This window comes from Gavia stellata, chromosome 4 (genome assembly GCF_030936135.1).
Source record: "Gavia stellata isolate bGavSte3 chromosome 4, bGavSte3.hap2, whole genome shotgun sequence".
NCBI classification, from domain to species: domain Eukaryota; kingdom Metazoa; phylum Chordata; class Aves; order Gaviiformes; family Gaviidae; genus Gavia; species Gavia stellata.
In genome coordinates, this window is record NC_082597.1 from 14,181,771 (window position 1) to 14,194,488 (window position 12,718).

General features: G+C 39.6%; 2 protein-coding genes across 2 annotated transcripts in view; one reads left to right on the forward strand and one right to left on the reverse strand.

Annotated features, from left to right (window-relative positions):
- Positions 1-287, forward strand: part of FAM185A (family with sequence similarity 185 member A) — a 49,045-nt gene extending 48,758 nt beyond the window's left edge. The window contains exon 8 of the mRNA XM_059817277.1: positions 22-287. Within this exon, the coding sequence (XP_059673260.1) occupies positions 22-137 (116 nt within the window). The 3' untranslated portion in view covers positions 138-287. The remainder of the gene's footprint in view (positions 1-21) is intronic.
- Positions 288-3,324: 3,037 nt separating this feature from the next.
- FBXL13 (F-box and leucine rich repeat protein 13) overlaps positions 3,325-12,718 on the reverse strand; it is an 89,781-nt gene continuing 80,387 nt past the window's right edge. The window contains 3 exon segments of the mRNA XM_059816014.1: positions 3,325-3,438; positions 3,441-3,546; positions 11,870-12,033. Of these exon segments, the coding sequence (XP_059671997.1) occupies positions 3,385-3,438; positions 3,441-3,546; positions 11,870-12,033 (324 nt within the window). The 3' untranslated portion in view covers positions 3,325-3,384.

Genomic DNA, 12,718 nt, shown 5'->3' on the forward strand with positions numbered 1-12,718 from the left:
GAACAGAACTCTCTTTTCCAGGTCACATGAATCAAAGGAATGAAACAGACAAATGGATTAAGGCTGACACACAAAATGGCAAAGTGTGTCTTAAAAGCCAAAGCTGGATCCAGTCTGTCAAGCTGAAGAGTTCTTAAAGTTGAAATAGGCCAAAGAGATTAAATCAAGAAACTGTAAAGGAACATTTCTGTAAAATTATGATATTTTGTTGATGTATATTCTTAATATAAGAGAGAAACAATATTAAAAATGAGGGTGTTTTAACCCAAGATTTGTCCGTGACAGTGGCTGGTGCTTAACAGGTCTGGTTTACTTTTAGTGCCTTTTAGGAACGACAAGATCTTACATATTCAGAATTTGTATGACTTGACTGACTTACCACGTCAGTTTAAAAGCTGGTAACTTTCAAAAAAAGTTTGGAGTCGTCATTTAAAAATAAAAAGCATTTTCCACATCTGGTATTTGAAAATTGAAAATTTACTTCCAAGATGACATGGTCTGCAAGCTATTTTATATTTTTAAATTAAATGTCTTAGTATTGTGGGAATTCAGCTGCTTTATGCAAAATGCAGAGAATTTTCTTCAGCCAAATTATTTGTATCATGGATAGGATAAAACCACTTACAGAACCGTAGTTCTTACTTGGTCTTCTCATTTGGTGTTTGACCCCTAAGCAGTTTCTGCCTTGTCAATGGGTACTGTATGTGTAAAACTACTTATATTAAATGACAGAACTTGCTCCGTGTCATCCTCAATGAACCACTTATTTGTGGATAGAAATAAGAACTCTAGCTATGTCTACCGCTGTTCGTCTGCAGAGAAAAGCTTTTAAAATCAACACTCAAAAGTGCAATGGGTCTGGCTGATTTCAAGGAGGAACGCCAACTGGACTTCAGGTAAAAGTCCACATGAACATTCCCCTAAAGTAAAAGCTACCAAAGAATGGAAGTATTGGCCCAATAAATGAGAACTGTCATCTGTTTATTTGCTACATTTCCAGTGACTTACTGTCAGCCTTGCATGACAGGACTGTAAGCTCTTTGAGGCAGAAAGGCAGAGGAGGGAGGGGAGGGAAGTATGTATGCTCTGCACAAGGGCAGCCATGATTTTTGTGGGGGATTTTGCATTACCGTAATACAAACACACAGTAAAGTAAATGGAGCTTTTCAAAGCCTTTCTATACATATATATGGCACCTTATAAAAGAAGTACTGAAAATTGTGTTTTAAAACTGAAATGTAAGAATTTTCCTGCCAACTCAATTCCTGAGTGGATGGCAAGTAGCAAAGAGGAGTCTAGAGTGTCAGCTCAGGTTTTAAGTTGTGTATATGTGTGTATGTACTTTAGATCATAATGGTACATTATGAAATGAACTTCTACTTTCCCGCAGGATTCCCCAAGAGGTATAATTGCCCCTGGCTGATGGACTTCAGTAGTCAAGGGAAGCATTTTTACTATAATTCATGGTGGTTAAAAACCACATTCTGTTCACCGTCGTGTGTACTGTTTGTTTGGGTGAGGTGGGCACTGATGTGTATGGCAAATTATATGTATTTTTAATATAAACACTAATATATAAAGCATTACCAATATTATTACTAAAATCAATATAATAGTACTAGTTATTACTTATTATTATCCTTTTAAAATATATTAATTAATAAATGTGTAATCATTTTAGATTTACAGAAAAATTTTTGAAACTAAGAATTTCTGTGCACTGATGCAGACAAAGTGAAAGAAGCATCTCTAAATTCACACTGCATTGAAAAATAAAAACAGTGTAGTAGATATTTCACAAAATTGTGTTCATTTAACGGTTCCATTATTCACCCAGAATACAAAGCCTGTCAGCCTTTGTGCTTTTTGGGACTGCTGCATTAGCAATTTAAGGAAGAACATAGTAAGAAAACATGCTATTTCTTCCACGTACAAAAGAAAGCAAGCTAAGGCATTCATATTCTAAAACTAGCTGGAATTAAACATTAGGATTGCTAACTACTTGTTATAGAAGGTTAAATAAGCCATCAGAAAAATTGTGCTACCACTAAAGCTACTCTGATTATATTCTTTCCAAGCTAATAAATGTTGAGACCAGCTAGAACTTTAACATAAAGGTCAAGAATGAGCTGAAGAAAGACAGATCTTTGGGATTTTCCCCAAAGGTGTTTGAGTAATGTCTTGTTCTCCTATAATGAGGTGAAACTTTGTATTTTTCTCTAGACAAGGAAAGATTAGTGGGTTATCAGTAATTAGGATTTGAATGGCAAATCCCATGTGTGCTCATTTTTTTTTTGTCCATTTGATGAGAAGACATGTTCTTGTAACTGAAGAGAATTTATCCTTTAACACTCTTCTCATCTGTGCTCCTTTTCATTTGATTCTCCTGACTCTGTCAGCTGCCAGCTAGCCCGCAGTTCAGATCTGCTAATGTAAACATCAGCTCACTTAGAGAGTTGAACTCAGCCTGAGAGGCTTTTATGAGAATTAGGGCTCTAGGTGCACAAGTGACTGTTGAGAAGTAGAGAACCGTGCTTAAATGTGCATGTATAGTTGTGAATTAAGGAATTGGTAGTCACTACCTATTCACTGTTCTTCATTGCTCAAGACCACTCTACTTGATGAGTACCAGTCATGTCAAGTGTGAAGTTCTGAGGGAAGTCAGAGTGTAAGAATTTCCTGCCAACTCAATTCCTGAGTGGATGGCAAGCAGCAAAGAGGAGTTCAGAGTGTCAGCTCAGGTTTTAAGTTGTGTATATGTACTTTAGATCATAATGGTACATTATGAAATGAACTTCTACTTTCCCACAGGATTCCCTCAAGTTGCGCCAGGAGAGGTTTAGGCTGGGTATTAGGAAAAATTTCTTTACTGAGAGAGTGGTGAAACACTGGAACAGGCTGCCGAGGGAAGTGGTGGAGTCGCCATCACTGGAGGTGTTCAAGGAACGTGTGGATGAGGCATTGTGGGACATGGTTTAGTGGGCACGGTGGTGTTGGGTTGATGGTTAGACTTGATGATCTTACAGGTCTTTTCCAACCTTAGTGATTCTGTGATTCTGTTTATGTCCTGGAGAGGACCTTCATGGCATACAAGAACCCCAAACACACACAGATGTATTTATTGCTTACTCTGCATGGGACTACAAAAACTTCTCATTATTGAAAGATGAAGACAGCTTGAATCAACATCTGAAAGTTAGCAATGTTGTTTCAGTGTGGCTGTCTTGCTTGAAGGCATACACGCTCCTGCGAGAAAGATACACAATGTTTCCTCACTAATTCAACAAATGGCCTTTTATTGGAGTATGGTTAGTTTTAAATAAAGTGTTCTTTTCATGCTCTAGTGAAAAACCCTTGAACTGTAGAAGATGTTGCACAATTTCTTCATCTTCCATTTTGAAAAATTTGTTTATTCAGACTCTGATGTGTGTTTTTTTGGTGAAGGTGAGTGTGTTACCATCCCGGTCATATCTAAGCTAGGAAGGAGGGTCAGCATCATTATGTTCTTGTTTCTCCAATTTGGCTGTATATTTCAAGAGAGCTTGTCTGCAACAAGAGTTTAAAAAAAAAAAAAAAAAAAAAAGGAAAAAAATTTTGCAGAGGCTATTTTTACAAAGAACACTAAAAGCTGTTTAATGAGCAAAAGTTCCTTGTTTTAACTGAAGCTATCAGCGTTATAAGAGGTGTTGTGGAAACTGAAAAAGAAGAGAATTGGTTAGGCCATAGAGTCACAGAATAAATTAGGTTGGAAGGGGCCTCTAGAGATTGTTTAATCCTGGTCTTGCTCTAAACGGATCCAACTAGACCAGGTAGGTCATGGCTTTGCCAGCTGAGTTCTGAATACCTCTAGGGATGAAGATTACACAGCCTCTCTGCGATCCTGTTCAAGTGTTTGACCAGCCTCCTGATTAAAAAATAGTTCCCTTGTATGTAATCAGAACTTTCAAATGCCACTTGTCCTGTCAGTGCACCTTTGAGAAAAGTCTGGTGATGTCTTCTCTTCTGTATCCTCTGGTCAGAGTTATAGACAGCAATAAGGTCTCCTCCAGCCTGAGCCGCCTTGTCTTGCGACTGAGCAAAGCAATTCTCTTAGCCTCTCCTTACACATCATGTGCTCATGTCCTTCAGTGGTCTTGGTGGCCCTGATCTACACTTCCTCTAGTGTGTCAGTGTCTGTCTGGACTGGGGAGCCTAAAACACATCTTTGGGACTAAATAGGTGATGCCATTGGAATAATAGCATTGTGTTTTGAAGAAAACATAATACAAAACAAGATAAATAATAAACCAGTTACATCAAAAAATACCACGGAGTCTCCAGAGTGTTTTTTCATAGCTATATAGGAAGGTTATAGTAACTGTACAGGTCCCTATCTCTATTTTTTTCTTTGAACAGTCTCTGTGGCACCTCCAAGTATTTTTACCCTTTCCTGGTTCACCTTCTGCTTTCTTTTTGGCTAACTTCTCCACTTGTAGTTATCTTCTGCCACCCACCTCTTTTTAAAGTGTATTGATTCTGAGGCTGAATTGAATACGCAACGGGCAGTGTTACAGAGCCTTACTGTTACCTGCACTGGCCCTGAGCTCACCCTAAGGCTGTTTTGCAGCTTTGGTGATTGTTGCACCAGAAGAGAATTGCTTATGATGTCCAAAAACACACATGACCCTTCTGATCTCCCTCAGCATTTTGTGGCCTCTGCCCCTTTGTAGTGTTAGAGCACAAAAACAATGAACTAGAGCAAAATGACACAAAAATAGGAGAAAATCAGGCCTGCTGAGTGAGACACCCTAAAAAGAAGTTGAAGAACAACTCTCTCCTCTCCCTCCTTTCCAGGCGGTATCAGTCCAGCAACTTTCATTGCCTTCCCGAGCTGAAAAAACTCGATCCGCCACTTTCAGTCTTTTGAACGTCTCTTTCTTTCCATCAGTCCTGCGACTTGGCTGCCAGCCCGCTCCCGGCTGCGCAGAGCACCCGCCTCCCCCGGCCTCCCCCCGTCACTGGCTCTTGCACTCCAGAAAGCTCCCCCGGGCTTGAGCATACTCATGTGCTCGTTGGGGAAGAGCCAGATCTCTACATCTCCCATCCTCTTCAGGAGATTCAACCTGATCTGGTGTGTCACCGCCACAGCAAAGGTATTCCTTTCTCCCTGCTGGCCAATTTCCTAAGCTCTGTAACAATATAATATATGGCATCTAGACAATACTAGAAAAAAATCCAAATTAAAGCAGTCTCTTATCTGCCAGTAATACTACTACAGTATTAGTAATGTTGGAAATTTTCTTCCAAAGTGAAAATGCTGAGGATGGTTACAAAAGAGGCACAGCTGTAATGCTTGCACCACCACAGCAGGAAAGGGGAAGCGGGGAGGGGTGCAAAAGGGACAAAATTAGTGAAGCAAGGAGGGCTCCTTTTCAACCACTGCAGGATATTTTTTTAAAAATCTAACACTGACACACTGTATGAACTGCATGAACACAAGGCTGTATCTGTTTTTATATTAGGGAGGCCTGTGCCATTGAGGAATGTGCGCAATTTATATGAGCTATAAGCTCTAAGCTATAAAATAAAAATCAACTCATCCAAGTCCAAATTCCTGTTTTTCATGGAAACTGCAATGTATGGTGGATGTCTCTAGCATGTATAAGGGGAGCTGTTACTATTTTTTTGGAAACCTATGCTGTCCCATGCCTGGAGCTACAGCTGATTAGTTTGCCAGAAACAGCCATTCATTAATCAGCAACACATGGCAAAATAGATCATTTATTTAAGATATACTGTACTATGATAGAGCCTGCTTATTTATTTATACAGTGACTTAAATGGGCACATTGATTAATAAAAGCTTTTCAGCAAACAATTACAATTATCTTTGGCAAAGCAACTCTCTTGGTACAAGTCAGACAAAAGTATTGGCCCAAACACATGGCTTGAGAACCACTGGAATATGTAATTGAATCCTTACCCAAAGTTTCAATCCCCTTTAGTAAGAGGGGGTAGCTAAGAAATACAGTTCTGCATCACGGTCTGAATCCTGAGCCATCCCAAAATTCAGAAATGTTTGACTGGGTTCATCATAATGAAAAGGAGAGATTTTGAAAAAGACTTTTTGAGATGAGGTTACAAAAACCAATCAAGAATAGAAAGTAATGGAAAAGAAAAACTTAAACATGGGAGAACTGTTTATACTGCAAATGCAGGAGAAATTAAGCCAAAGAGGCAAGTGGAGGCAGGCTGCTAATGGGAAAAGCAGGAAGCATCCTGCAAGCATACTCCAAGTTACAAAAAGCGATAAGACTACATAAAATCTCAAGTATTCTGAGGTCTATGTCAGCTATGGCAGTTTTATCATTCTATGGCATTTGGTTTAAACGCACACGACGGCTAAAACATGGCACTCCAAAAGCCACCATGTCACTTCTGAAGAGCGATTTACAGCCAGTCGGAAGACAGTACTATGATATTTTGGTTGCTTCTTCAAGAGAAAACAAGAGTAATTATTCTTAGTCCTTCACCAAATCATGTGTAGGCTGTTTTCATTTCCAATTACATGTGTGTTGGACTCCCATATCCTTTCTGCCTTGAGACCTGAATATTTGGATAATACTTAAGAAATTCTGCTTTTTCAAGAAAACAGAGTTCTTGCAATCTCCTTTCTAACCAACAGCAACCATCAGAAAACACAACAACAAAAATCAGAATGTTCTCCAAATTTCAAAGGTATTGTAACTATCAAGACACAATATAATTTCTGTTTAAAAGGCAAAAATTGTAATAGCATTTGTTGATGAGTCACCTGTTAACAGAGTAGTCATTAGTTTAAAAGAAATGTAATTGCTTTCATATTAGTGCAGACAAGAAAGAAGGAAGCATTTAATTTTGCTTTCAAAGAACAGCTTTTGGTGGAAGCAAATTCTTACAGACAAGGCGCAATTTGTGAGAGCACAAGGCTGGCTGGCGAGGGCTTCTCCAGGCAATGGCAGATTTCCTTTCTCGTTTTGCACCCAGAAATGTTAATAGAGCACCACACCTTTCCCAGCACTGCCACTGACTTTAAATGATATTTGTGTTTTGAAGTTTAAGGAGAATGTTTTATAGGGAAGAGAAGTGTTTCTCTAAAGACGCCAGTGTGTTATTTCTTGTAGGATTAGTCCCAAGTGAATCACAACTGATACAACCTTTTCCTACAGAAGCCACATTTTAAATAGCAGTTAGTTGCAGAAGAGCTTGCTTTTCCTCTAGTAGAAGAAATCAGTTGAACCAGAATCATTTACTCTCACAGGTAGGTTATCCATGATTCTTTATGGCATTTAGAAACAGGATTAATTGAAAGGTCGTTAGCCTCTGGATACAGAAATATGCAGCAATATATCAGGCCATAGACCCTTTTTTTCTTCTAACATTTAATACACCTGGAACCAGGCTAGTATGTTGGCAAATACAATCTCAAATGCTACCTGATACTGGAAAGAATGGACAATTTATATGCTCGTAACTGTTTCCTATGAAGCTGCATTGGACTGAAACTTGAAGAACTTTGTGGCTCCATATGTTTTCTATTTTAATCTAATGAAACAGTAAAAATAAAACTTTGAAAGAGAATGTGACACAATGCAAGAGATATGCCTTAATATTTGGAAGGCTCAGTCTATTAAGAGATGTCTGGTAGGACTGGGTAGTGTTTAGTAATAAATAATGGGGAATTCCTTTGCCAAAATGAAGTATACTTGATTTATAGATTTTGTAGGGAAACTTTAAACTAAAACCATGTTTCTTCTATTGCTTATTTAGAACCTAAGGCACTAGCATGTTTAGATTTCCAGATTAATCTGATTTTTACATAGATGTCCTTTTCCATCAGGGAATGAAATGTCTCCGAAATTGTGTTTTACACCTGCAGAACATAAATTACACCTGAAAACAGCCTTTCCTCTACATTCTGTGAAAATCTAAGAACCCAACTAAGGTTGTAAGAGTTAGTCTGAAAACAGAGAATGAGGCCCTGTTGTTCATCTTCCTGGCAATCTGTTGCTTATTATTCATTACTAAAAACATACAGGTTGTGAATGAAATACAGAGTTCTATAAATATATATTGTGACATATAAATGACAGTACTGTCATTGCTTTTGATGTCAATACTGAAAATCTGCTGCAAGATGACTAGCAGTGTAGCATCACTGCCATATTTTACTGTGATTTTGACGTAGTTATTGGCAGAAAACTTCGTATCTTCGCAAATACATCTTTTATCATCTTCGCAATATTGACTTTGAACTACAATAAAAAAGATTTTTTGAAAGTGTGACATACGGGATGTGGAATATATATAAATCTAGCTGTGAACTCCTTTATTTTCTGAATATCCTTCCATCTAATGACAATTTTAGAGTCTGCATTGAAAAGCCACTCTGATCTTGACATGGTCTAGTCTGCAGCCTGCCTAGTTCTAGGGAGGCTGTTCAGATCTGTTGGAAAGAACAAGCAAAAAATCTTCAGTGCTGAATTATTCTACGTGATTGATCCACCCAATAGTTTTTGTCCCAGACTCAAATGGGTAGGAGTTCCCTATCATTGAACATATGGTGCAAAGGTTTAGAGACCGAGGCTGGCAAAGAAAAGAACCATCCACCATCACATACCAGAAAATCAGGCTCAAGAAAGTAAAATTGGCAAAGTTTGCCCAGTTCTAAAAAATCACAAAAAGGGCAAAGATAACACTGGGTGGAGATATGTGTCTCATGGTTGCTTTTTGTTGTGTAAAGATCTATAACTCTCCAGGGCTTTCTTTACAGTAAAAATAACTGGTTGGGAAATTCCTTGGCTGAGTCAGAAGAGTTTAATCAAGATGTTTGGAGAACCCATAGCATATGGGACTCTGAGGCACAGGCATAATCCTGCAAAGGCTACAACAATGCAAACACTTTATTGAGACATCATGTCAGCTCTTTGATCATGGCTCACCCAACATAAATTGGAACTCAACCCAAATTTCTATTCCTACTACTTCTCGCTTCTACAGAAAGATGTATAAGCAACCAGAGCCTGAAAGGGACAACACACTGTTTACCGCTCTAAACAGAGCTAGGAAGTCACAGAAAAAGCAAGTATACAACAGTAACCCAGGGGTAAAAGAAAATCCCTTGAGGCTTAATATGAGAAAAACTGTGACTCAGAAAGTTATGAGGAGATTAAATGTATTTGAAATATCTTTTTTTCAGAATGAACAGTGTAGTTCATTTACAATAATTTTTTCAATTACTACTCTTGCATACAAATCCTTCAAAACACCTTCTGTATCTAACAAGTATTTAATTAGAAGTAGAGGTTTTAAGAAAGACATTCTGATATGACATTAAGAAAACTAAGTCAGAGAGAAGTAAAGAAAATAATAAAAGTAATGACAGCAGAATTGTTTGTGTTGAAGCAGAGGGAAATAAACCAAGGAGGGTTTGGAAAGCATGAAGCACACTGGAAATATCTTTTAAGTTAGTAAGCATCTGCATTGGTCTTGTGGTCTCTAAAGTGACTATTAAATCCTGGAACAGTTTAGCAAGGAATGCACTATCTACAGTGGTCCTGTTACAGATCTCCTAGTATGGATACTTTCTATATAAGATAGTATTATATATTTCTTACTCTCATGAAGTTTGATTAAGTTATATACTCAGATATATCAACCGTGCTTACATTTTAGTTCTTTTCCAGTTTCAGTCCCTTTGGCGTGTCTGGCCACTGTGCAGTTCTAGGTGTACGGCACCTGGCCTGTGATGCTCTTAACCCCCATGGAAGGGTGACAGACACTGAAGCCACATCTTTGAGACTCACAGCTGAAAAACTCTAAACATAGTTCTTCCAATTTTCAAGCAGGGTAAGACGGAAGACCCTGATAATTACAGGCCTGTCAGTCTCACTTCAGCTCCTGGTAAAATTACCGAGAAGGTTATTCTGGGAGTTATTGAAAAACACTTGAGAGACAACGCAGTCATTGATCATAGCCAGCATGGGGTCACGAGGGGAAAGTCCTGCTTAACCAACTCAATTTCCTTTTATGAGAAGGTCACCCATCTAAGCTGACCAAGAGAAGCCAGTAGATGTGGTGGTTTTGGATTTTAGCAAAGCTTTTGATACTGTCTCTCACAGTATCCTTCTGGAAAAACTGTCCAGCACACAGCTAGACAAGTTCATAGTACGTTGGGTGAGCAATTGCTGACAGGTTGGGCTCAAAGACTTACGGTAAGTGGGGTTACATCAGGCTGGCGGCCAGTCACCACTGGGGTCCCCAGAGCTCAATTTTAGGGCCAGGGCTTTTTAATGTTTTTATAAATGATCTGAACGCAGGAATCAAATGTACATTAGGTAAGTTTGCCGATGATACTGAACTAGGAGGAGCTGTGGACTCCCTCGAGCGTAGAGAGGCCCTACAGAGAGATCTGGATAGACTAGAGAGCTGGGCAATCACCGACTGTATGAAATTTAACAAGAGAAGTGCTGGATTCTCCACCTGGGATGGGGTAATCCTGGTTATACGTACAAACTAGGGGATGAGAGGCTGGAGAGCAGCCCCAGGAAAAAAGATCTGGGGGGTTGGGCTGTTGAACATGAGTCAACAGTGTGCCCTGGCAGCCAAAAGGGCCAACCGTGTCCTGGGGTGCATCAAGCACAGCACAGCAGCCGGTCAAGGGAGGTGATTGTCCCACTCTACACCGCACTGATGCGGCCCCACCTCAAGTACTGTGTGCAGTTTTGGGCACTTCTATATAAGGACATCAAACTATTAGAGTGTGTCCAGAGAAGGGTGACCAGGATGGTGAAAGGCCTTGAGGGCAAGACTTATGAGGAGCAGCTGAGGTCATTGGTTTGTTCAGCTTGGAGAAGAGAAGGCTGAGGGGTGACCTCATCACAGCCTACAACTTCCTCAGGGGGGGCAGTGGAAGGGAAGGTGCTGATCTTCTCTCGCTGGTGACCAGCGATAGGACACAAGGGAATGAATGGAATGAAGCTGCAGATTGGACATTAGGAAAAGGTTCTTCACTGAGATGGTGGTTGGTCACTGGAACAGGCTCCCCAGGGAAGTGGCCACGGCACCAAGCCTGTCAGAGTTCAAGGAGCATCTGGACAATGCTCTTAGTCATATGGTTTAGTTTTAGGTAGTTCTGCGAGGAGCAGGGAGTTGGACTTGATGATCCTTATGGGTCCCTTCCAACTTGAGATATTCTATGATTCTAAACATGACCAGAACTGACTGGCTTTTAAATATCATGGGGAATCAGGAGACTTGGTCCATTTACACCAGTGGGGAAGCTGGGTTACATTGTGGCAGATGACCTGTTTTTTCCAATTGTAGATACATAACAAGTATGTTTTACTTGTACTTCATGAAACTATGCTTATGATACCTTGACTCATTCGCTGTAACCATGCTGCATTTTGAGCACAGGCCCACATCTACTTCTGCTGTGTACTGACATTCAGTCGATGGAAAACAGGCTCCCACAAACCCTCAGAGTGAGCTCAAGTACATAGCGCGATGGCTGAGAGCATTGGGCCTAGTCTAGTTTTCTCCCTTATGTTCCCATGTGCCCTTGAGGTGATACCCTGTGTCTGCAGAAACTTCCCTAAGAGGACGTTGCCTGCCATAAAGATAGATGGGGGCCCTATTTCCCTTCACTTCTGGCTGACACTAGAATATGTAGATGCCCACACCAGGCCACAGGAATCCTAAGGCAGCAATGTGGACACCCTGGAGATAAAGGAGCATGATGGCTCAAGCCAGGTATCTAGCATGGCACCATGATGCCAGTGAAGAAAAAAACCTCATGTTTTGGGGTTTACAGCCACTTCTGAATTAAGATTAGGAAATATCCTCTTACTTGGTAATCTTCCTATAGTACAGAATCTTGAGAATCTGGAGTTGCTTACAATCTTTCCATAGATATTTCAGTGCTTTGTCAGTAAGATGAATGCAACCCGAGACATCCAAGAAGTGGAGATAATGGCAGGCTGCAGCCAAGTATTGGATACTGGTATCAGTCATCTGTAAATGAAGCAACAAGACACGCAGAAGTTAGATTACTGAATAGTTGAAAGAAAAGCACAATTTTAGTGTCTGATTTGTGGAAAAACTGTGTTATAAAACACTTCATGGAAGTAAAATTTCTGGCACAGCAGAATGCTGAATCTCTGCAAGAGGCTCTACAGGAACTGTCACTTAAATATCAGGAGCATATTAGATATTAGTTAACTGTGATTCCAATACAATCTAAAGTACTGTGGGATTTTTTTCACCTAATCAGAATAGTTTAACTTTCCTAACCTCATAATTTTGCATATATAGCACATATAAGCCTTTAGCCTGACTTGCTATTGCATTGTTCTCACTAAACTGTTAGGCTGCACTTACAGTTTAGTTATATCAGTTTTGTATCTCAGTTTTCTGTTACAAATGAGTGTCTCACACCAAGACCTTTTTAATGTATAGTTGTTTTTCTTTAGCTCTGAAGTAGAGCTGCTTAGTTCCACCTCACAATTCCATTTTTCTAAGCTGATATTCATTGCCATTAATGCTGGAAGTCACATTTGAGAAATACATGTGACAGAGTCTTTAAGGTACATAAGCAGTCATGCAAGCTACTTAATTGGTCCACTGACCACAGTGGAAATAGTCAAGAATAAATTACGTACATACTTTAATTACCTTGTTCAGTCAGGACCAAAAATCC